This window comes from Microcaecilia unicolor, chromosome 6 (genome assembly GCF_901765095.1).
Source record: "Microcaecilia unicolor chromosome 6, aMicUni1.1, whole genome shotgun sequence".
NCBI classification, from domain to species: domain Eukaryota; kingdom Metazoa; phylum Chordata; class Amphibia; order Gymnophiona; family Siphonopidae; genus Microcaecilia; species Microcaecilia unicolor.
In genome coordinates, this window is record NC_044036.1 from 123,098,106 (window position 1) to 123,124,161 (window position 26,056).

General features: G+C 41.5%; 1 protein-coding gene across 3 annotated transcripts in view; it reads left to right on the plus strand.

Annotated features, from left to right (window-relative positions):
- The window catches only part of PLA2G4A (phospholipase A2 group IVA), a 220,353-nt gene that overhangs the window by 142,353 nt on the left and 51,944 nt on the right, over positions 1 to 26,056 (plus strand). For 2 of the 3 annotated variants that reach the window (XM_030207544.1, XM_030207546.1), the window contains 2 exons: positions 98 to 343; positions 21,181 to 21,365. In XM_030207544.1, coding sequence (XP_030063404.1) covers positions 98 to 343; positions 21,181 to 21,365 — 431 coding nt within the window. The remainder of the gene's footprint in view (positions 1 to 97; positions 344 to 21,180; positions 21,366 to 26,056) is intronic. The other variant, XM_030207545.1, reaches the window with a different exon arrangement.

The following is a 26,056-nucleotide window of genomic DNA, read 5'->3' on the forward strand; positions in this document are numbered from 1 at the left end:
CTTGTGTTGCTGAAGGTTGTCCATGCACCCATCTTGGTGAGATATTGCTACCTCAGATGCTTTGTCACATCACTCCTTAACTCTATAATTTTGGAAGCAGGCACGGAAAATACTGAGGCTGAAGAGGAGTTCCAAAGGAACAACCAAGCAAGCTGGGTTCAACGCATGCTGATGGCCTTGGTGAGTGACACTACACTTTTTAACACCCGTGAAGGACGAGCAGGCAAAGTGCACAACTTCATGTTGGGATTGAATCTCAATGCATCCTACCCAATGTCTCCTCTGTTTGGCTTTGAAACCCAAGACTTTGTGGATGAAGATGAAATGGATGCTGCCGTTACAGGTTAGTGACAATATTTTGTTCATGTAATCAAAATACAGTAAAGTCTCGATTATCCGACCTAATCGAGACTGACCCGTTGTCAGATAAATGAAAAATCGAAAGATATGGAAAACAATGGTAATCCCTCAAATAATGCAGAAACAAAGGCAGTAAAAGCAGGGTCCCGACTCACAATGGTGGAAAAAGTAGGGTCCCGGGTTCAGAAAACGGAAAGAGAAGCCGTGTCATGTCATTAGGGTCTGTCAGATATGCCAGATGATCAGGTCAGCGAAGGTCGGATAATCGAGCCTGTACTGTATGGATAGGAAGTTTAGGGTTGCTAATGTGGTCCTATTCAAGGAAGATGTGAATAAATGAAACCTAATGAATGTTAGAATTTTTTTGCTTTATGGTGTTACACATGACTGTTACATTAATGATCTACTGTTGCTGTCATATTTACAAATGAGTATTTCAGCAGCATTCTTTTCTCATTAAGGGGCTCCTTTACAAAACCACGTTAAATACTAAAGTGTGCTTAACACAAGAAAAAAGGCTTACTGCAAAACGCGTTATCCAGATAGCGCATTCGCATTAGCACACACTAACTGGATAATGCAGACTTAACACAGTAGCACTCACTGCCTTCTAAACAGGAGGCAATAAGTGCTCTCGCATTAATATTTTTGCAGGTCTCATTCACTAGTGGAAAAAATAGTGCAGGACCTAAAGAAATGAAAAAAGGAAAAAAGCCCTATTTTTGGACCACATTAGAAATAGGCTTAGGGCATGGGAAAGTCCCGCGTTAAAATGCGCATTTCTTAATGCCTGTTAGTAAAAGGGCCCTTTAGAGCACTGTATTTTGGATTGGGTGCCGGGCATATAATTTAAACTATATTTTGTGAGCCACTTTTTTGAACTTATAGATGTGTTGGTTGCAAAATTTATTTATAGATGTTAACCTATGATTATGATTAGCCAATTTGCACTACTTTGTTACTGTAGCTTGCCATTTTAATTGTGATGTGACCAGTATGACATTTGAATTAATGGCTGAGTCTCCGAGATTCTACCACTCTCACTTGTTTTGGCAGTAGCGCAAATAGGCGATCTCTCAAGACGTATTTAGCTTTTGTTTTTGTCCTATATGTTAGACATTGATGAGCCTTTTTTTTTCACTTATCAATATATATGTTTGTTTGATTGACCAACAAGATACTATCTATATAAAATGGGTCTGGGTTTGGGGCAAAGAAAAGGAGGGGCTAAAAATGATCTGGATAGCAGTAATATTCAGCTAGATTGCAGATCTAAAAGTAAATTGCATAGGTTATCTGCTGAATATCATTGCTGTCTGGATAATGGCTGGCAGTTAACCGCGAATACATATATTAGGGGGGTCTTTTACTAAAGCGTAGCTTGAGTTATCTGCAGTAGGCCCATTTTATTCCTATGGGCCCTGCTTCAGATAACTCAAGCTATGCTTTAGTAAAAGACCCCTTAATTGACACTGACTATATACTGTCTGGCCAATATTCAGCCCTCGGGAGGCAGACCAACTAAGTTCCGCAATCGATGCTGAGCCTGGATATTCAGTGCCGGGCCGTTTCCTGTGACTGCATAGGCTCTTGCTGAACTATTAGTCATTTGGGATTATATGGGTACAACCAGATAAGAATACAATAACCAAGAAAAAAAAGAACAGTAAAAAGAAAAAATATTTTTTCCACGTTTTAGTTTTAAGCACGTTAGCACACATTAAGGAAGGAGGAGGTTTTTTGGTCTATGATTATTCACAATCACATGAAAGGGATTGATTTATACATAAATCGCTGTTCAGTGATAAATCCCTGTGATTTATGAGACCTTTTCCTCCCATTAGAATATTTCCATGCATTAGCGAGAAGGTAACAGATAGCTATAGTCTACTTCGTTTGATGAAAATAGCCATGGCCATGCGGTAAGATTGCTTTTACTGTGTGGCCATGAGGGGGGGGGGGAGCACTTACTGTCACCCATTGAGGCGGCGGTAAGGGCTCCCGCGCTAACTCGGCAGTATCAGGATAGTGCTCGTTGCTGGCCGATTACCACCGGGTTAGTGCTGTGCTAAAAAATACGGGCTGATTTTCCCTAGCATGAGAAATGGCGCATGTTGGGGCTGGAACTACTGCTGGCGCCTGTTTTGGGCCGGGGATAGTTCCAGATTACCGTGCGGCTTATTGCTGCTTTGTAAAAGGGCCTCTCAATATTTATTAGGGATATGAAGACAAAAATAATTGTTTTGTTTCCTGTGTAGTTTGCAGGCTTTTTTGTTTTGTTTTTGATGCATTTTTGTTTCAGGGCAATTGTGCTAATTAAGAGGTTACTGTGGCTGTTGCCCAAACAAAAAATACAACCCTGTTTGTGGCAAACCATTCCAACCCCCCCTGATTACAACCTGAAATACCCAATGACAACCTGCCCCCACCTCCCAAGAGCATTACTTGGCCCACCCCTTATGTTTTCCAATCCCTTGCTGTCACCAAAGTTAAGCAATGTATCAGTTCCCCCCCCCCCCCACCCCCACCACCACACACACTAAAGAGGCAGTCAGTACCTCCAGGCACTTACTGGGTGAGATGGATTTGCATTTTAGAAAGGACAGCCACGGACAACCAACTCAGAGCATGGACATCTAAATTGGTACGTCACATATGGACATACGTTTCTTGTGTATTTTAGAACACAACTGCCAAGAATACAGCCTGTTCTATAGAGAAATAGACACCCATGTGCAGGTGACATGCAGCATGAACATCCATTGTACAAACTGAAATGCTCAAGTTATGAATGTGGAGAGGAGCAGGAGGTAACAAGGGACACGGATGTCTTTGTGACAGCGTAGGAACCTCCATGCAGAGCAGAAGAGTAGCCTCAGTAGTATACCGACGGCAGGGCATTGGGTGTGGTCCACCCCAAGTGCAGGAAGTAAGGGTCAGCATCCAGCAGTGGCAGCACCATTATCTGCATGCACATGGCTATCAACACTGCTGGTCCCCCACCCTCTCTGACATCAACTTTCATTTTTGGGGCAGGGACTAGCAGAGCCAACAGCCATGTGTATGCAGATTGCAGCTCCATGACTGTTGATTCACCCCCTTACTTGTTGGAGGAGGGGATGATGCTGCTGGTGGTAACCAAGCTAGGTACACCACTGGGTAGCCTAATGGTTAGAGTAGTAGGCTAAACACCAGAGGACAAAGGTTCAAATTCCGTTTCAGCTCATTGTGATTTTTTTTTTGTTTAATTGTGAGCCCTCCAAGGACAGAAAAATATTTCTTCTATAGCCTTTAGGCTTGCAGGTTTCTTATACATTACACAGCAGGTATTTTTCTGACCCTGGAGGGCTCATAATTTAAAAAACACACACACACAAAGAGCTAAAGTGGGTCCTCAGATTCTCAGCAAACTGTACTAATCATTAGAGTACTTCTCAACTTTGCATGGAGGTCTATTAAGAAGTTGATTTAAAAAAAGATTTTAGTACCGTAAATGTCCGTAATTCCTGAAGTTGTCTTAAAGCCCAGTTTCCTTGCTAGTTTCACATTCAGGGGATGGTGGGGGATTAATGAGATGAGTTGGCCTGAATCCCTCCAGTGGACAGCTGCTCCATCAGAGCACCTTTTTATTTATTTATTTATTTATTGCATTTGTATCCCACATTATCCCACCTCTTTGCAGGCTCAATGTGGCTTACAATTCATCATGTGTACTGGAAATAGAAGAGAACATACATGTGGTTTTACAGTGGGTTATGTGTTACATGGTGGTGAAATACATGACATTGTTAAAGCAAAAGACATTATAAGACAATTCTGGAAGTTTTAGAGATTGTACAGTTACACATGTTGATTTTTGTGATATGTCTTGTCGAAGAGATAGGTTTTCAGTAGTTTACGGAAATTGGTCAGTTCATAGACCGTTTTCAGGTTAGGTGGCAACGCGTTCCAGAGCTGCGTGCTCGTATAGGAAATGGTAGATGCTTGCATTGATTTGTATTTCAGACCTTTACACTTGGGAGGATGAAGATTAAGGAATGTGCGAGAAGATTTTTTTGCGTTCCTGGGTGGTAGTTCTATTAGGTCTGACATGTAGGCTGGAGCGTTACCATTGATGATTTTATGGACTAGGGTGCAAAGTTTGAACGTGATGCGTTCTTTTAGTGGGAGCCAGTGTAATAACCTGAACGTGCAAAATATCAGGTCTAAATAACAACGTCCATCTTTTTGGACGTAGATGTCCCTTCTCTTTCTGAAGTCAGAGTTGGAAATACATATTTTGGCCCCCTCTCTAGCCCTTCCAAAAACATGCCCAGACCACGCCTTTTGCCATTTATAAACACCTACATCCTGACTTTATAAAATTGGGATTTGGACATCCATGCAATATGTATGTGTAAATGCCAGTTTATAATGCTCAAAACACGAATAGACTTTCTAAAATAAGGGCCATAATGTCAGAACAGGAGTGAACCCCATTGCTGCCATCCACATTGCTCTAATCTAAATGTATCTGTAGTCCCTGGACTGGAATACCAGGTGTTGGCAGCTCTGCTGCTGTGAACACTCTACTTTAGCTGAGTTGTTCTATAAAAGAGTTTCTCAATTCAGTCCTCGGAGAACCTCAAGCCAGACTGGTTTTTAAGATATTTGCAATGAATATACTGATATAAATTTGCACGAACTGCCTTCATCATATGTAAATATATCTCAAGCATATTCATTACGGATTTCTTGAAAACTAGACTGGCTTGGGGCTCCCTCAGGACTGGGTTGAGAAACCCTTTTCTACAAGCTTATTTCTTTATGTTTCTTCTACACCACCTGCAAGCCCAGAAGCTATTGAAGTGGTGTACAATCAAGTACAGTAGGTTGTTTTCTATTCTTGGAGGGCTCACAATCTAAGTTATTTAGGACAGTGTTTCTCCACCTTCTCCTGGAGGTACACCTAGCCTGTTGGGTTTTCAGCGTTACCACAATGAATATGTATGACATAGATTTCCATATAACGAATCTCCATATGCAAATATTTTATTTATTTATTTATTGCATTTGTATCCCACATTTTCCCACCTTTTTGCGGGCTCAGTGTGGCTTACAATACGATATGAATGATGGAAATACAATTTGTTACAACTTGGTTATGGATTACATTGTGAAGAGTTATGCGAATATAGCATACATATTCATTATGGCGATTCTGAAAACCTCACTGGCTAGGTGTCTTCGGGAAAGGGTTAAAAAGAGCTGATGTAGGTGATTTAGTCAGTCTTTCAGCACCTTTACTTTGGCTGGTTTATTCTGTGAGATCCCTAGCAGGGATTCCTGGGGCTTGAATACTAGACTAGAACAACACAAGAACTAGGATTGCTCAAGGTAAATCGTAATGTCATTGTACCTCCAAGAAGTGCATCTAAAAGAGCAACAAAGAGTACTGATATCAAAGAGCTTGACAAGATGCTGGAACCAAAATGAGGACTATAGAAGAAAACAACACTAAAGCATTGGGAAAGAAGCCTACCCTGTCACAGCTAGGAATGGGTTGGCTACAGGCACAAATGCTCAAACCTACCCTGTCACAGCTAGGAATGGGTTGGCTACAGGCACAGCCTCAAGAGACAGAATAGCTCCTAGAAGCAGCTGCCAGACCCAAGGATCATACATTCAAGGCTAGCTTATTCGTGATATTGGAAAGAAATTGAAAGGAATCCACATTAATATTTATACAAACATTTAAAATAATGTAAGGAAGTGTCCTGATGAACGGATTTACATCCAGGGACTCCCATGGAACATTTATGCCTCCCCTTTATTTCTCCTGGTCATTTTCCCTCTTCACTCAATGCAAGAGAGCAGGTTTTAGGCCCTAGTGATCATCTTCTCTTTTCACTCAGTATGTACGTACCTATATCCTCAGGAGCAGGTTCTAGGCCATGGTATACAAGTTTCTCAAATAATTACTCAAAGACAGATACAGGGTGCTCCAACTCTCTTTATTGGAGATACTGTAAGTATGGCGTCATGTTTTGCCCAACGGCTTTATCAAGAATTGTCCCCTGTAAGAAATACACTATGTTAAATTTATTTATATGAAAAACATTTTAGAGAGACAATAATATCCTCAGAACCACATTTACCAAAAAGCATTCCTGCCATCTGTGCCGGCAATGTTTTCTCTCTTGTCTGGCCAAGTTGGCTGCAGCGTTTTCAAACAGCTGATTTATGTTTTTCAAATTAAAGAGATGATCACCAATCAGGAAACATGGCTATACTAACGTCATCCACTCTAGCTTTGCATTAAGACCATGTGGTGTAATGGTGGTCAATGTGAAAATCCAAAATTGTTCTTTGTAGTTTACTTTTTGTTCTGAATTTCCTCCCTCCCACCCCTCATGTCATATGGATTATACAAAAACCAACAAAGACTGGAGAAACATGATCCGCTACGTGGATAAAAATAGAACAGCAAAAAAGTAGCGACATCAACACGACACTCCCAAGACACCATGGGTACAAGTAATAAAATGTTTAATTAAATGAGAATTAAAAAAGACTCGACATGGAGCTGTGTTTTGGCGAAAAATGCCTGCTTCAGGAGTCTACAAGTCAAGAGAGGTATATAATTATAATGCATTCAAATAAATAGAACCTAGAACAGTCATATAAATAGCAGTACACAAAAATGTGTAAAACTTATAACAATCATATAAATGGTAATGACTGATAATACAATAAGGGTTTTTTTTTTTTAAACAGAGACATAAAAGCCATGTATTGAAACTGTAAATCACATGAGAATAATAAGATGAAATTAAAGAAACTCTAAATTGGGCCATGAAATAAATAAGAGTATAAAATTGTAATAAACAGAATGAGACGACAGTTCTGTTCATCCTTTTGCCGGATTAAGGCTAATAATTATAGGAGATATCGGGTATGGATAATATATGAAAATAAATGCAGACCTGTTTGTTGTGTAAACCAATGAATGAAACACCATAAATGAGGTAGTCAAATCAAGCCTGAAACAGTGAAGAGTACCAGAACATGAAAAATACATTTAGTTGGGATAAAATAACATAGGGTAAGGGGAAAAACAAAAGGGATAATACCTACCTTTAAAAAGACTAATGACAGATGAATGCGCTTAAAAATCAATCATTCAAAACTGTGGGGATGACAAACAGAAAAAGAGTGTTTGTAAAGGTAATGTACTGAGGATTTACAAATGAATAACAAATACATGTGCTTGAAAGACAGACAAAACAGTGAGGATGACAGACAGAAAAGAAGTACTTGTGAGCAAAAAGGCTGGAGAGTGCAATTTGCAAATAAATGCAAGAGCCACATGGGCTTAGCAAGATGGAGCTGTTAGCTTTTTTTGCAATTAGGGGATACTCTTCAAATCCTGGATATAACTGAAGTACATGCCAGTGGGTTACAATGTGATTTGAGATGGTAGAATATGGTAACACACAGGTTATTCGATCTTGTTGTGTTGTCTGAGTCTTCTGTAATAACAGGTCACGCGCTAATATGCAAACAACAGGGCGGTTTTGCAACCACACTATATAGAAAACCAATGGAATGCAACAGTCTACTTGGATTTGACAGCTTTCACCCCTATAGTTTGAAATATAACTTACCAGTGAGCCAATTTTAGTACTCAGATGACTATGCAGATCTATGGAAGATTTTAAACACCAAGCTACGGTGTTAACAGGGAAATGTAAGGAGAAATGTTAACCTAATAAAGCAGTAAATCAGGCATACTTGCGTGCCCGCTTTGCCCGACGTGACAATAGGGGAGTGGTAGCCGAGAAATGATACAGCTACACTACTCCGTTTGACTGAGGTCTTCGAAAGAAACAAAAAATTGGTGTTGCATAATCACTTAATTTGATATAGCTGGATACCTATTTATTAGCTTATGCTAGCATTGGAGCCTTTATTTTTAGTAGAAGATAAACAGCCACAAAGAAGAAAAACTGACCTGTTTGCAGCACTGTCTTTTTGTGGTCCTCTTTATGGTCCCTCCTGGATCCTGGAAACAACTAAGAGACTTCATTTATTACACTGTTCCCTCCCTTCTTGCAGATTTTTATCAACTTACACACTGCTTTCATTCCCATCCCCTAGGTTTTCCCTCCCTTTGCCAGAAACTCTGCTGTTCTGGAGGGGTGGGGGGGGGGGGGGGGTAGCGAACATCCTTTACCCAAACTCACTGCTTCTGTACTGCCTAACCAGCCTTTACCTCTCCTTTTCTCCTCAGGCAGGCCCCTTCTCTCTACTTAGTTTCTGGCATCCTCCTTTGCATCTGGCTCTCCATGTTCCAGAGCACAGCACAATTTTGGGGGTTCCTTACTGCACTCCATAGTGCTTCTGATGGTATAAATTGGACTGAAAACTGCAACCCTAAACCTCAGTTACCCAGAGGTTGGCAGGAAAAAATATCCCCGAGATTGTTCCTGCCCTTCAGCTTTCTTCCTCTCTTCAGCAGCCTGCAGGGAATATTCTGATTGTTGGCTATTGTTCTGGCCGCAGCAGTTTAATAGCTTGCTTTGCTGTTCCTGCCCCACTGCATTGTGCATGTTGTTCCCGCTTGCTGAACATATTTAAGTTTCAGATGCAGCATCCAGCAGAAGAGAAGAGCAGCTGCCTGATGGTCTTGCGACACATCTCCTGGGTCCTTGTAACACGCTAGTGTGTCGCGACACCCTGGTCGAGAACCACTGCTTTATATAATAGGCTCCAGTAGTAGACACCCTCTGGGTATCTAATTGTAGGCACACAATTATAGAATTGCTCTCTTAGTACATGAATTAGCATGACTATCTGTCACCTTAGCACAGTAGTAATTGCTACAACCTTGCACTAATAATTTCTGTAAGCGAATTCACGCACTAATTGTTTTCTACATTAGTAAAATGGCCCCTTTGCATTGTTCTAGATCTCAGACTAACGTGGCTACTCTAATGGATAATTGTGGGCGAATGGGTTGGGAGGTGGGGCACCTGAGTTGATTTCTGAATGACAAAGTCATTGTTGGGTTCATCATCGTGAAGTGTATTATGGCTTTCCGGAGAATTAGTTACAGAATAGTGAAGATAATAGGAAGACTTCAGTTCAGGATTTTAGCACATCCTGAACTTGAGGGCCTCCAACAGGTCAGGTTTTTAGGATATCCCTAATGAATATGTATTTACAAATCTGTAAAAACTCCCTTATCCTCACTGCTTCACTCACATTGCATTCATACACCACACTACATTCTTACTCTAATTATATTCACTGCACAGTGCGAGTAGTACAATCTGTTTGCTTCTGGTTGAAATCGAACCTTTACATAGAAAATACTATCTTTTATTGTAGTCACTGTGTTACCCAATGACCACCTCTATTCATAGAATTGCTCTTATTGTTCATTTTAAATACCTATAAAACACTCCCACGTGTCTGCAATAGTCTCTTATCTTGAGTTGTTTTAAATCTCCTACGGGTTCTCAATTGCCTTGTTCTTTCAAGTTATCTTTCCAGTTCATGAGATTTCCACCAGAGGGCTGCCATTTCTGCCGTCTCACTTTACTAGTTTTTCAATACACTTTGTGCTCCTGTCAAGCAGCTCCTCATTTCTCAATGTCTCCACTCGTTTTTCACATCACACTGTGTTCTTTGTAATCAAGCCCAACACACTTGTGTTTCGCTCTAGGCGTCGTCAGGGGCGATGATTATAACCCAAAAAGCATACAGTGAGGATTCCTCATTTACTTTCTGTCTATCCAAATCTGATAATAAAAGCTTTTTATGGCTTCTGCATACCTTATCACAATTCAGTCTTAACTCTGCTTCTTCAGCTTTGTCAGGTCGGGACTCAAACCAGCCTGCCCAAAATGGCACTGAAATCTCCTCAGACGCCACACATGCATCTTTCAAGTTTCGATACCATTACGCTGTGGTAGTATGCATGCAAATGCCATTCATGCATACTCATTAGAAATATCCTGAAAACCTGACCTGTTGGTGGCCCTCGAGGAATGGGAGTGAAGGTCAAGGTGGTAAGTGATCTATAGGAGAAGTTATGAAACCTGTCCTGGAAGACTACTATCCAGTTGGATTTTCAGGATATTCCTAATGAATATGCATGAAATAGATTTGTACGCCTGTCACCTCCATTATTTGGAAATTTTTCTCCTGCATATTAATTTGGGATATTCTGAAAATCTGATTGGTTGGTGGTCCAACCAGGACATACATCAGAACTACTGCTGTATAGGACACATTTTGAACTGCTGGATTTCTTTATTTTCAAGTAAAGAATAGAACAGATTATATCCTATGCAACCATTAGGATTCATCTTCACAGAGTTAAAGGTCCAGTTCTAAATATTTTTGTCAGTCTCAGTGTGTGCCTCATCAGTGGTAAATATTTGCTATGCTTCCAGTGCAGTACAGGATGATTATCAACAGCTTTATGCAAACAAAACACACTTTACAAGACTGATGCATGTTCTGTACAGAATCCAGATTTGAAATCCAGCTGGTGCTTGGAATCCAAAAATACATTCCTGTGAAACATGGGTGAGATGGTTGAACCCCATTCAAGAATTTTCAAATGGAACAACATAAGAAAATCTAGAGTTTTCTGAACTTCTGCAAAAATCTGCATGATAAAAACAAGAGACTGCACAGCTTCTAAAGGATGTAGCTATCTCATTCTTGTCGCTTTTCTCTGCAGCGGGTCAGAGAAAAACGACAAAAATGATATAAGGTTTGCACCAAAAGACCTACGAGAAGAGACTTGAGGACCTGAATATGTATGTCCTAGAAGAAATGATACAGATGTTTAAATATTTGAAAGATATTTTAATATGCATGCAAACCTTTTCCAGAGGTTACGAGGGGTGGGGGTGTCTCAAAGAAGTTGGAAAGTAGTGGGCAAAAGTGAAAGGAGCTATTATGAGGACAACAAACCTTTTTGTAAGGAAAGTAAATAAAAGCAAGAGGAAAAGGAGGCCACTGGTTTTCAAAATTAGTAGCTGAAAAGGTAAGGGAAAAGAGGTTAGACTTTATAAACTACAAGAGATCACAGAAAGAGGAAGACAGGCGACACTATCTGGAAAAGCTAAGAGAAGCTGATAGAGTAATCATGAAAGCAAAGATACAAATGGAAGAAAAAATACCCAATGTGGTAAAGTGGGGGAATAAGACATTTTTTAGATATGCTAGTGATAGGAGGAAGTGCAAAAGTGGCATTGTGAGGGTGAAGGGGAGGAATATGTAGAAGCTGATAATGATAAAGGTATAATTGCTTAACAATTATTTCTATTCTGTGTTGATGGATGAAGGGCCAGGAGCAGGACTGCAGAAGACAAACACAAATAGGAATGGAGGGGTGGTAGTCCTTGAATGATTTTCAGAGGACTGTGTTCATGAGGAGCTGACTAAAGGTGGACAAAGCAATGGATCCGGATGGCATACATCCAAGGGTACTGAAGGAACTTAGGAAGTTCTAGTGGCTCCGCTTGTTGACGTTTTCAATGCTTTAGAGTCAGGAGTGGTCCTGGAGGACTAGAGAAGAACAGATGTGGTCCCAAGCAGAAGTAAGGGAGAGGTAAGTCTGACCTTTGTGATAAGTAAATTAATGGAAATACTTTTAAAACAAAGAATAGTAAAGTAAAGTTTTTGGAATCCAATGGATTACAGGACCCAAGGCAACATGGTTTCACTAGAGACAGGTCTTGTCAGACAAATCTGAATAATTTCTTTGACTGGGTGACCAGAGAATTGGATCGAGGGAGAGCGCTAGATGTGATGTATTTAGATTTTAGCAAAGCCTTTGATACAGTTTTGCATAGATGACTAATAAATAAACCGAGTGCCCTCATATATGGGTTAGGAACTGGTTGAGTGGAAGACAACAGAGGGCAGTGCTAAATGGAGCTCATTCTGAGGTAAAGGATATTACTAGTGGTGTGCCATACGGTTCAGTTCTTGAACGGTTCTTTTTAACATTATTGTAAGCAATGTTGCTGAAAGGTGATGTTGTAAAGTTTGCCTCTTTGTGGATGATACCAAAATCTGCAATAGTGTAGACACCCCTGATGGTGTGGATAACATGAGGAAGGACTTAGCAAAGCTAGAGGAAAGGTCTGGAATTTGGCAGCTAAAATTTAATATTAAAAAGTGGAGGGTCATACATTCAGGTTACAAAACCCTGAGGGAATAGTACAGTTTAGGGGGTGAAGAACTTTTGTGGACGAAAGAGGAGCAGGACTTGGGTGTGATCATATGTGATGATCTTAAAGTGGCCAAACAAGTAGAAAGGTTGACAACGAAAGCTAGAAGGATGCTTGGGTACATAGGGAGGGGAATAACCAGTAAGGAAAAAAGTGATGATACCCCTGTATAAGATTCTGGTGAGACCTCATTTAAAGTATTGTGTACAATTCTGGAGACCGCACCTTCAAAAAGATATAAACAGGATGGGGTCGGTCCAGAGGCGACTTCTAAAATGGTCAGTGGTCTTCATCATAAAGTGTATGGGGACAGACTTAAAGATCTCAATATGTATACTTTGGAAGAAAGGCAAGAGAGGGGAGATATGATAGACATTTAAATACCTATGCAGTATAAATGCACAGGAGGTGAGTCTCTTCCAATTGAAAGGAAGCTCTGGAACGAGGAGGCATAGGATGCAGGTGAAAGGGGACAAACTCACAAGTAGCCTGAGGAAATACTTCTTTATCTTTATGGAAAGGATGGTGAATTCGCCGAATGGCCTCCTGGTGGAAGTGGTGGAGACAAAAACAATATTTGAATTCAAGAGACCTTGGGAGAAGTACATAGGATCTCTAAGGGAGTCGGAGAAAGTAGATGACATGGAAGAGTATATGGTCTGTATCTGCCTACATGTTTCTATGACTTAGGATTAATATTAGAAGTACTTTTTCATGGAGAGTGTGGTAGATGGCTGGAATGCCCTCCCACAGGAGGTTGCAGAATTCAAGAATGTGTGGGATAAGCACAAAGTATTCCTATATGGAAAGTTAATGGAATTAAAACAACTTAGCCGTGCTTGGGTGGCAAATCTAGTAGTTGCGAAGTAAAGCTAGTGCCAGACAGACTTCTACAGTCTGTGTTCTGATTATGGCTTGATAGATATGGTTGAACTGGTATGGCTTCAACGGCATCTCCAGTAGTTGAAACTTAAGCCAGTGCTGGGCAGACTTGTATGCTTATGTTATCATATACTAGGAGTTTATCTTGTTGGGCAGACTAGATGGACCAAGCGGATTTTTAATCTAATGTCATCTACTACATTACTAAAAGTGACATAAATCAGCACTTGGACGTCCATCTCACAGAGACGTCCAAATCAGTACAATCGAAACCCGATTTTGGACATCTTTCTCGGAAGTCCGTCGCAAGGACGTCCAAATCTCAAGGGGGCGTATTGGAGGCGTGTTTGAGGTGGGACTTGGACGTGTTTGAGCCTTAATGGAACAAAGCAAAGACATCCAGGACTAAAACTTGGATGTTTTCACCCAGACCTGTTTTTATTACGAATAAGGCACAAAAAGGTGCCCAAAATGACCAGCTGACCACTGGAGAGAATCGGGGATGACCTCCCGTTACTTCCCCAGTGGTCGTTAACCCCCTCCCACCCTCAAAAAACGTGATTAAAAATATTACTTCCCAGCTTCTATGCCAGCCTCAGATGTCATACTTGGGTCCATGACAGCGCATGCAGGTCCCTGGAGTAGTTTAGTAGTAGGTGCAGTGCACTTCAAACAGGTGGACCCAGGCCCATACCCCCCCCCCCCCCCCCCACCTGTTACATTTGTGGAGGAAACAGCGAGCCCTCCAAAACCCACCAGAATTATTATTATTATTTGTTACATTTGTATCCCACCTTATCCCACTTCTTTGCAGGCTCAAAGTGGCTTACAATACATCATGAGTAATGGAAGAATGTTAGTAGATAAACATTTGGTATTGCAGGATCTTGGTCAACATGATGATAATAAAACAAAGAAAATAAAGGTGCCCCCTTCACCTGTAAGGGCTATGGTAGTGGTGTACAGTTGAGGGTAGTGGGTTTTTGGAAGGCTCAACACACAAGGTAAGGGAGCTGTGTACCTGGGAGCATTTTATGAAGTCCACTGCAGTGCCCCCTAGGGTGTCCGATTGCTGTCCTGGCATGTCAGGGGGACCAGTCTACTAAAAATGCTGGCTCCTCCCATGTCCAAATGGCTTGACTTTGAACGTTTTAGACTTGGATGTCTTTGCGTTCGAAAATGGCCGAAAATCAAAGACGTCTAAATCCAAGAATGTCCATGGTATTTTCGAACACACAGATGGATGTCCATCTTTTTTTCGAAAATGACCTTTTCCCCACCTCCAAATTTGGACGTTTTACAAAGACGTCCAAATTTCAACTTAGACGTTTCTTCGAAAATGCCCCTCCATGTATGTTCTCTGCAAATGTTTTTGCATCTGCTATATATTCATGAGAAATAAAACTTAGTTACACGAAAACAGTCAAAAAATAAAATAAGAAAAAGGCAAGCAATTCTGATTACAGGACTCCTAATTTTTGAACTGCAGTCCATTTGAGTTTCAAAACACCTTGTGAAAGTGCGGTTCTGAACTGACGCAGAAGGCGTGTAAAAGGACAGTACGTAAGGACTTTAGTGAAACAGCAAAGTCAATGCACTATAGTCAACTACCATCTGAAGTTTGGGATAACTTTTTCCTATTTTATTTATGCAGTATGAGTAAAACACTAGTGCCTGCAATATTTAGTGTTTTGCAACATCCTATGCAACCTTGTACATGACAGTGGCTGAAACACACTTCAGACTGGGTTTCCTTTAGGCTATTCTGGTATCTAAAAAAGCTGTTTCGTGGAAATGCCACATCAATCCTGAATGCCCTTTACATCTTTTTGTTTGTGTTAGTGCTTGAAGTAGGCTGCTGTCAAAAGATGCATCAGGACTAAAAAGGCAGGACTGAAGTTTAAGCCAGATTCATTAAATGTTAGACATTCCTGGTCTATAAATCAGTTCCTTCTCAGTTGGCTTAAGTATGTGCAGCTAAGCTCCAGTTACAATCTGAGCAAAACTGTTTTTGTTTTTCCTTTTCCTTTTGGCGCAAACCGAAGCTGCCACCGAAACTGTCAAAGCTTTTGACTGAAACTGCAGCCCAAACTCAACACCTGGTTTTGGTGTAGTCAGGGCAAGAGCGATGTTCCAGTCACAGCAGCCATTTGGAGAGTGGAGCCGGAATAAGCAGGAGCAACTGGGGATTGCTCCTCTCTCAACTATACCCTTGGACCACTGGGCATTGTAAGATGGGCCCAGGAGGGCCTATGCGTGTGGAGAGGGAGGCACTAGGGCATCTCCTGTTCGAGGTTGGGGATGGAGGGAGGGAGGGAGACAAACGGGAAAAAGCACAAATTTTTGACTTCCACTGAAAGCACATGGTCATTTTTTTGTCCAAAACCAAAAAAAATGGCCGAAAATTCAAATAGCCTTTCAACTGAAACTGGGCAGAAACAGGATTTTAGGCTGGTTTTGGCACAGTAACCGAAACTGTAATTCGGTTGTCCTCTCATTCTAGTGATGTATGTATAACTTATATGTGCTGAAGTGTCATTCCCAACCAGTGCTTTTTTTGTAGGAAAAAAGGTACCGGTACTCATTATGGGTGGGATCACCATCTATGGCTCCACCTCCATGGTAGCTACACCCAGAGTAGCCACACCCCTTACACCAGCCATGGCGCATATAAGCAGTATCATTGAAAATACTATACCAGTATAGGAGAAAGAAGTAACTTGTGATTTTTCTTTTCATTATAAATAATTTCTGTAAGCTGTTACAGCTCCAGTATACCCAGTGCAAAATAAGACAGCAGATATAAATTCTCAAATTGGACATCTTCCAAACACTAAAATGAAAATAAAATGATCTTTTCTACCTTTGTTGTCTGGTAACTTTGTTTTTCTGATTATGTTGGTCCCAGTATCTGATTCTGCTGCTCTCTTATCTGTTCCCTTAACTCCATTTCCAGGGCTTCCTTTCCATTTATTTCTTTACTTTCTTCCTTTCTTGCCCTACATCCATAGGTAAAAGCTGGGTCCTCCGCAGACTTGACTGGAGGAGGTATAGAGTGTATCCAGCTTTTGCCTATTTTACCTATCCATGTGCAGTTTTTATCCTCTTTTCCCTTTCCTTCATCTCGTCAGTATGCATCTCCTTCTTTCTTCCCTCCCCTCCATCTAAGTCCAGCATTTCTTCTCTCTCCTCCATCCATGTCCAGCATGGATAAATTTCCCAAACTGAAAGTATATATGCACTATTACTCTCAACATCACAGAGGATAAAGTGTGAGGAATGAAAAGTATACATTCACCAATATGGGCATTTATAAAATTACTGCTCCCCCCCCCCCCCCCAAGAAGGTCTAGTGTGGGTAAAAATTCAGGGCAAATTAACAATCTCAGCTGCTTAAAACAAATTGAACATGGCCTAGTATTTAAATTACAAATATAGAAGAATTTCATATCCTAATTTCTTTCATTTCTACAATATTCAGAAATTCTAACACGTTTTGTTTGTGGTCTTCTGGTAGCTCAAAAGATCTAGCCCCTTGTTAACTATACTTCAAGTGGCATCCCCAGCCTCCTTCGAGCCCTCCCTGTCCAATGCTCTTCAAGTTCTCCCTCTAGAGTGATATGTCTAATTTACCCCCAAATCTTCTGTTCCCTAGCACCCTTGGATTGAAAAGCTATCCATTCTAGGCACCTCCATCATTAAATTTTCATGGCCTTGCCTTTAATTTTGCCACAACAACCTCCAGATCCCTCTGTCTTTCCCCTGTTCCCTCCCCCCACCCCAGTAGAAAGATTTGACCCCAGTAGAAAGATTTGAATTTTCTATTTAATTACTCATATTTTTGTCACCTGTGCTCAAGTAAAGCTATCTGGTGAACTGAAGACAGAAGAAACACTCTCCTAAGTCAACTGGATAGTGCCTCTGAATATCAACCACACCTGGGTAACTCCTGGCAGGCTGCTGGGTACCTGGATATTCCGTGCAGGGATCCAGATAGGTGTTGACACAATAGTGGGATCTAATTTAGCTAGTGGTGACCAGTGTATAAAAATTGCTGACTGCCGCTGGCTGATTATTGGCCAATAAGTTTGTATCTAAGGCAATGGAGGGGTAAATGACTTGCCCAAAATCAGGACGAGTGGCAGTGGGATTTGAATTCTGGTTTCCTTGGTTCTCAGCCCACTGCTCTAACCATTAGGCTAATCTTTCACTCATAAGAGAGTACCTGGGGCAATAAAGTTCAATGTGACTTGACAGAGGTCATAAAGAACATTAGGAGAAGAAGAAATTGAACCTTGGCTACCCTACAGAAGATTTTAAGATATATCAAAGTTCTTGAGCCCAGCATCCTGTCTCTGACAGGAGCCTATCCAAGTATAAATAATGCATTTGATACACTTACAACCAAAGCAGCGTACATATTATAGACAGCTATTTTCTCTGGCCGTAAAGTTTTTGTACATGGGTCAATGGAGGGTTGAGTGACAGTAAGTGCTCCCCCCTCCCCGGCATGGCCAGACGATAAGAACAATCATTGTAGTATAAAGGGCCTCAGTGCGAGGACCCTTTTTACTGCAGCTTAGTAAAAGAGCCCCTTAGCCCCTTATTGCTATTAAGGTATTGCACCGGTGAGTGTGGGTCACCTTATACTGAGGACTTCTTTCCCTTACACTCAATAGATTCCTTATTGAGATGATTTTTTGTTATATATTGTGTTTGAAGAGTTATACTGGGATTGTATTATTGTTCTCTTCAAACCAGAATTAATTCTGGTGCCAAAGTAGTGATATTACTCGTCTCCTCTGAGGAAAGGGTAAAGAGGTTAGGGTTTTTCAGCTTGGAAAAGAGATAGCTGAGGGAAAATATGAATGAGGTCTACAAAATCCCAAGTGGTGCAGAATGAGTAGAAATGAATCAATGTTTTAATCTTTCAAAAAGTACAAAGACTAGGGAACACTCAACAAAGTTACACAGAAATACTTTTAAAACAAATAGGAGGAAATATATATTTTTTCACTCAATGAATAGTTAAGCTCGGGAACTTGTTGCTGGAGGATATGGTAACAGTGGTTAGCATAACTGGGTTTAAAAGAGGTTTGGAAAAGTCCATAGTCTGCTATTGAGTCAGACATGGGGAAGCTACTTCTTGCCCTGGGATTGGTACCATGGAATGTTGCTACTATTTGGGTTTCTAAGTCATTTTTGATATATAATAATAAAGGTATAGAAAAGTTTTTGTTAAGGTTACAGATTCTAAAACTATGGTTGCAAGCAATTGATTCCATATAATAGGGCATTTCAAGTAGCTGTGCGCTATAAGAGATCCAATGGCCTTGTTTCTGGTGCATATCTGATGCTTCCATGTCCTTTTTAGAGGTGTTTTTTAATATATTTTTTTATTTTTTAGAACTGCCATGTTAGCATTACTCCTCTTTTCTGTTTATTATTCTTGTGGAGTGTGTTTATGATATTCCCTTTTTTTGTGTGTTACTATTTGGGTTTCTGTCAGGTACTTGTGATCTGGATTGGCCACTGTTGGAAGCAGGATACTGGGTTAGATAGACCATTGATCTGACCCAGTATGGCTGTTCTTATGTTCTTATGCAATGGATTAATGAGACAAAGTCAACATGGATTTAGTGAAGGGAAAACTTGCCTCACCAATCTACTACATTTCTTTGAAGGGGTGAACAAACATGTGGATAAAGGGGAGCCGGTTGATATTGTGTATTTGGATTTTCAGAAGGCATTTGACAAAGTACCAGAGGAAATTGGAGAGTCATGGGATAGGAGGTAGTGTCCTATTGTGGATTAAAAACTGGTTAAAAGATAGAAAACAGAGAGTAGGGTTAAATGGTCAGTATTCTCAATGGAGAAGGGTAGTTAGTGGGGTTCCCCAGGGGTCTGTACTGGGACCGCTGCTTTTTAACATATTTATAAGTGACCTAGAGATGGGTGTAACTAGTGAGGTAATTAAATTTGCTGATGACGCAAAGTTATTCAAAGTCGTTAAATCGTGGGAGGATTGTGAAAAATTACAAGCGGACCTTACAAGACTGGGAGACTGGGCGTCTAAATGGCAGATAATGTTTAATGTGAGCAAGTGCAAAGTGATGCATGTGGGAAAGAGGAACCCAAATTATAGCTATGTCATGCAAGGTTCCTCATTAGGTGTCATGCAAGGTTCCTCATTAGGTGTCACGGACCAAGAGAGGGATCTAGGTTTCTTCGTTGATAATACGTTGAAACCTTCTTCTCAGTGTGCTACTGCAGCTAAGAAAGCACATAGATTGTTAGGTATTATTAGGAAAGGAATGGAAAACAAAAATGAGGATGTTATAATGCCTTTGTATCGCTCCATGGTGTGACAGCTCCTCGAATATTGTGTTCAATTCTGGTCGCCGCATCTCAAAAAAGATATAGTGGAATTAGAAAAGGTGCAGAGAAGGGCGACAAAAATGATAAAGGGGATGGGACGACTTCCCTATGAGGAAAGGCTAAAGCGGCTAGGGTTCTTCAGCTTGGAGAAAAGGCTGCTGAGGGGAGATATGATAGAGGCCTATAAAATAATGAGTGGAGTTGAACGGGTAGATGTGAAGCGTCTGTTCACGCTTTCCAAAAATACTAGGACTAGGGGGCATGCGATAAAGTTACAATGTAGTAAATTTAAAACGAATCGGAGAAAATTTTTCTTCACTCGATGTGTAATTAAACTCTGGAATTCATTGCCAGACAATGTGGTAAAGGTGGTTAGCTTAGCGGAGTTTAAAAAAGGTTTGGACGGCTTCCTAAAGGAAAAGTCCATAGACTGTTATTAAATGGACTTGGGGAAAATCCACAATTTCTGGGATAAGCAGTATAAAATGTTTTGTACATTTTTGGGATCTTGCCGGGCATTTGTGACCTGGATTGGCCACTGTTGGAAACAGGATGCTGGGCTCGATGGACCTTTGGTCTTTCCCAGTATGGCAATACTTATGTACTTATCTCCCTTTTCATCTTTAGAAATTTTATATAGCTTTTCCTCCACAAAATCATACACACAAATCTATGAGGATCACAGAAAATCCATTGTCAGTGCAACTATTTAACTTTTTAGATTTAACTAAAAGCTATAGTATATTTTTTCCTGCAGTCGTGTTCCTCGTCTTGAGTACACTGTAGAAAAGCAAGTTAGAAGTCAAAAGTTATACATAATTAAACAAAAAAAAAATATTTCTCTCATTTCGTGGATTCTGCTGCCCTCTTTAGGCCACATTAGATAAAACATAAAGCCATTGAAGCTTTTTTCTTAGAATTTATTCATTAAGCAAAACAACAAACTGACAAAAAAGGGGACTGATATTTAGCAGGCTGTAGCCAGCGTAAGGTTATCCAGAAACTTTAGCCAGATAGTCAGCAGACATAAAAGGATAAATCAGATCACAGAAGAGAACCAGTTAAAGTTATCTGGATATACTTACTCAAATAACTTTAGATGTGCCTGGGTAACTATCAGAGATACATGGGTAAATCTTTTGAATATAGATTCGCTATTTGCATCCCAGACTGGCTGGAAGCAGTGAAATTCAGAGAGATCATATCTTACCCTTAGAGCATACAAGTACAGGATGCATAGAATTATTTGCCATACATTATATGCACCATGGAAAGCTTAACACACTGGTATAGTTGGGTTTTAATAGTAAAATCTTTTTTTTAGATCCTGATGAATTTGAGAGGATATATGAACCACTGGATGTGACCAGCAAAAAGATTCATATAGTGGATAGCGGACTGACATTTAACCTGCCATATCCTCTCATCTTGAGACCTCAGCGAGGAGTGGATCTGATCATCTCTTTTGACTTCTCTGCAAGGCCTAGTGACTCCAGTCCCCCTTTCAAGGTAAATAAGAAATGACAGCAAATCCACATAACACCTTTGGATTCAGGAAGAAAAGAAGAATTCTGATTATTCCATTCTTTCCACTTGTATTTCATATTATTCATCCTATAGTGACCTTCAATATATTTAAAACTCATAGTTCTAAAAGCAGAAATACACATATTACAGTACAGTTCATAAATAGAGATTAAATACAAGTCACAAAAGAACACCAACTCTAAACAGTTCAAATAATTGCAAACTTAAACAAAGCAAGACCCTAACACCCAACTAACAGGCATAGTTACTAACAGGATCTCACAGACTAAATCCAACATGTCCAGGCACTCTTTTGTTTTAACATACACCACATAATAAAGTATCTCCCCTCCATAGCTCAGGATTTCTTTTTCTAAGAATACTGCTGAACATAAACACAGAATCTCCCCTTCACAGCTCTGAGGTTTCTCTTACTGTGTTTTAAGCATAAGCACCCTACTTTCATCAAGCTTTACATATATACATAGTAACATAGTAAATGGCAGCAGATAAAGACCTCCATAGTTCTTCCTCAGCAGCTTTTACTCTCCCTGTCATGTGATTAGGTTCTAGTCTGCTCTAAGTCCAACTCCAGACCAGGTTTTCCAATTCCCCCTTTCACTTTCAATTCTGGCTTAACCTACACTGCAGTGTGCTGAGGTCCTGGCCTGCTCTATGCTGAACTCCAGACCGGGTTTTCTCATTCCTCTCTTCCACATCAGCTATGACTCGTTTTGCAGAGGATAAATGAGTTTGTACTATGGATACAGCTTCAATGTAACCTATTCCTGGCCAAACCTTCATGTATTTGCTGTCCTAAAACAATTCAGGCTTCCCTTCCAGTGACAGAATAGTGAATTTTTAAGCCTGTGATAATTGTTTTGATATTTTCCTGCAATGTGTGACAAGGTGGTGGCCGTAGCGAGAAGGTTGATAGGCTGTATAGAGAAAGGTGTGATCAGCAGAAGAAAGGAAGTGTTGATGCCTCTGTACAAGTCGTTGGTGAGGTCCCACCTGGAGTATTGTGTTCAGTTTTGGAGGCCGTACCTTGCGAAGAATGTAAAAAAAAATGGAAGCGGTACAAAGAAAAGCTACGAGAATGGTATGGGATTTGCGTTCCAAGACGTATGAAGAGAGACTTGCTGACCTGAACATGTATACCCTGGAGGAAAGGAGGAACAGGGGTGATATGATACAGACGTTCAAATACTTGAAAGGTATTAATCCGCAAACAAATCTTTTCCGGAGATGGGAAGGCGGTAGAACGAGAGGACATGAAATGAGATTGAAGGGGGGCAGACTCAAAAAAGATGTCAGGAAGTATTTTTTCACGGAGAGGGAGGTGGATGCTTGGAATGCCCTCCCGCGGGAGGTGGTGGATGAAAACGGTAACAGAATTCAAACATGCTTGGGATATGCATAAAGGAATCCTATGCAGTAGGAATGGATCCTCAGAAGCTTAGCCAAAATTGGGTGGCGGAGCAGGTGGGGGAAGAGAGGTTGGTGGTTGGGAGGCGAGGATAGTGGAGGCAGACTTATACGGTCTGTGCCATAGCCAGTGATGGGAGGCGGGACTGGTGGTTGGGAGGCAGGAAATACTGCTGGGCAGACTTGTACGGTCTGTGCCCTGAAAAAGGCAGGTACAAATCAAGGTAAGGTATACACATATGAGTTTATTTTGTTGGGCAGACTGGATGGACCATGCAGGTCTTTTTCTGCCGTCATCTACTATGTTACTAAGTTAGTTTGGCCAGCAGATGGTGCATGTTTATGTTTAAAGCTGTTACAGAGAAATGACCTTTCCTTGTTTAGTTAACACAGAGAAAGGGGAAGTGCCTGCATTGATGTAGTCAGCTATTTTCAAATGATGTTGTTCTGAGCTCTGATTGGCCTGGAGTTTGAAGTTACCCAGGAGTTACTGGTTTTGCCTTCAGTCTTAGCCAGGAAGAAAAGAGAGTAGGATCTCTTTGCTGAGGCTCTGTGAACAGTTATATGTCCTGATCTTCCCAGGTACTACTTAGATAGTATAAAAATGTTTAGTTAGTGTTATCAAGTAAAGTCGAACTCAAACATATCACAACCGTGGAAAGCAAACTGCAGAGTACCACAAGGATCACCACTATCACCGACCCTCTTCAACTTAATGATGATCCCATTAGCCAGGTCCCTAGCCAATAAAGGCCTCAACCCTTTCATCTACGTAGATGATGTAATAATTTACATCCCTTATAAAACCAAACTGCAAGAAATCGCCAACAAAATCGAGCTAAGCCTAAATATCATGGATTCATGGGCCAATGCATTTCAACTAAAACTCAACAAAGAAAAAACACAATGCCTTGTCCTCTCGACCCAACACAACACGGACAACCCCACAAGCATCAGCACCCCAGGTCACACCCTCCCCATCTCAGACAACCTGAAAATCCTTGGCGTCATAATAGACCGCAACCTAACACTGGAGAGCCAAGTAAAATCCACCACAAAGAAAATGTTCCACTCAATGAGGAAGCTCAAACACGTGAAACAATATTTCACGAGAGATACCTTTCGCAACCTGATAAAATCAATGGTAATAAGCCAACTAGACTACTGCAATGGAATCTACGCAGGGTCGTCCTCCAGGGGCAGTGATGTGAGTGGCGAGAGGAGCTGCTGCAGAGCCGACAGTCAATGCCTGATGGCTGCCTGCAGTGCTGCGCTTGCTTTTTAAAAACAGCTGTTTTTGTTTTTGTAGCGGTCGCTGCTGCTCAACAGGAGAAGCAGCAGTGGCTGGAAATGGGAACTGGCGCCTCATGTTTCGCGGGAGGCTTGGCAGGTCTGTGATGGGCGGGCCTGGAGGGAAAGAAGGGGATAGAGAGAGAGACACGGGATGGGAGAGGGGAGTAGACGGAAGGATGGGGAGACAAAGAGGGAAAACAAATGGAAGGATGGGGAGAGAAAGGGAGAGATGGATGAATGGATGCAGAGAGAAAGAGGAGAGACTGGAAGGATGTGGAGAGAGAAGGGACACTGAACAGAAAAAGGGTAGAGAGATAGAGAAAGACACTGGATAGAAGGAGGGGGAGAGAGACATTAGATGGAAGGATCAGGAGAGAGAGAGTAGATGGGTGAAAGGATGGGGAGAAAAGAGGGAAGACGCTGGATGGAAGGGTACGGAAAAAAAGGAGACACTGGATGGAAAGATGCAGAAAGAAAGAGGGGAGACATTGGGAGGGGGTCCTGAGACCAGAGAGGGGGAGGGGTCCTGAGACCAGAGAGGGGGGATGGAGGGGGTCCTGAGACCAGAGAGGGGGGGGAAGGGAGGGGGTTCTGAGACCAGAGGGGAGGAGTGGTCCTGAGACCTGAGAGGGGGGAGAGGGTGGGGGGAGGGGGTCCTGAAACCAGAGAGGGAGGGGGGGAGGTATCTCTGTCAAATACACACACTCTCTCTCTCTCAGTGTCTTTCTCTCTCACTCTCATACACTGTCTCTCACACACTCTATGTCTCACACTGTATCACATTCATTCTATGTGTCACACAGTCACTCTCAAACACTCGATCTCATACACTCTCGGTCTCACAGAGAGTCTGTGTATCGCACACATACTCTCATACTCTATCTGTCTCACACACACTCTCTCTCTCTCTCACACACACTCACACCCACACTCACTCTCTGTCACACACACACACACACACTCGCACATTCACTCTCTCTCTCTCTCTCTCACACAGTCACTCTCACACACACTCTCTCAAACGTACACACTCCAAGGAAAACCTTGCTAGCGCCCATTTCATTTGTGTCAGAAACAAGACTTTTTTACTAGTAGGAGAATAAACTTCAGAGATGCCAAGTTATTCAGTTCCAGGCTTGAGATTTTGGGACAGTCCTGGATTACTGACCACCCCATCGTGGTGCATTATGGAACTCGCAGCACTGATTTCAATGGGCAGGATCAGGCACTATAAATCCCACACTGCTTTGGGATGTAAATTGAAAACAAGGACTGGCCATTAAGTCTCCAGCCTGGAACTGGGTAACTTAGCATCTCTGAAATTACAAGAGAGCTTCATATTATTCACCATATAGAAGCACCATGCTTTCTCCAGAGGAATTGATTGTCTGGTCCTTTGGGTACTCCTCTTGCCTGTTCCTCTGAGGCTCCAACTATTCCCTGTGGACACCTTTCTCAAGCCCTGACAATGCTGCCTGCTTTAGGGATGGGATTTCCTTCCATTCCTGTTAAGGAGGCTGGAAGAAGAACTCTTAATACAGCCCTTTGTATGTCTTATGGCTCCCTGTCTCTCTCTCCATCTCTGTCTTTCTGCTTTGGGTTTCTCTCTGTTTCCCCTCTCTGGGGCCAATGCACAAAGTTGCCAATGGTAGAAGCATGCAGTTAATGAGCAGTCTACGTGCTTGTTACTGGCCACATGATGTACAGCACATTAAAATGTATGGTAAGGAGGCAATTAATCAATCCACAGCAATACAAAGTTGTGCACTGATGGCTGTTGGATGAGCACCATGCAAGAAATCTATGACCAAGTCTGAGGTGGCATAGAAGGGTAAGGAAATCCCCCCCCCCAAACCCAAACCCCCTGTCCCAACATAGTTGTCCATGATGATGCAAACAGCTGTGCTATGTAGAGGCACCCTCCCCCATTCCCTCAACCTGACCTGACCCCC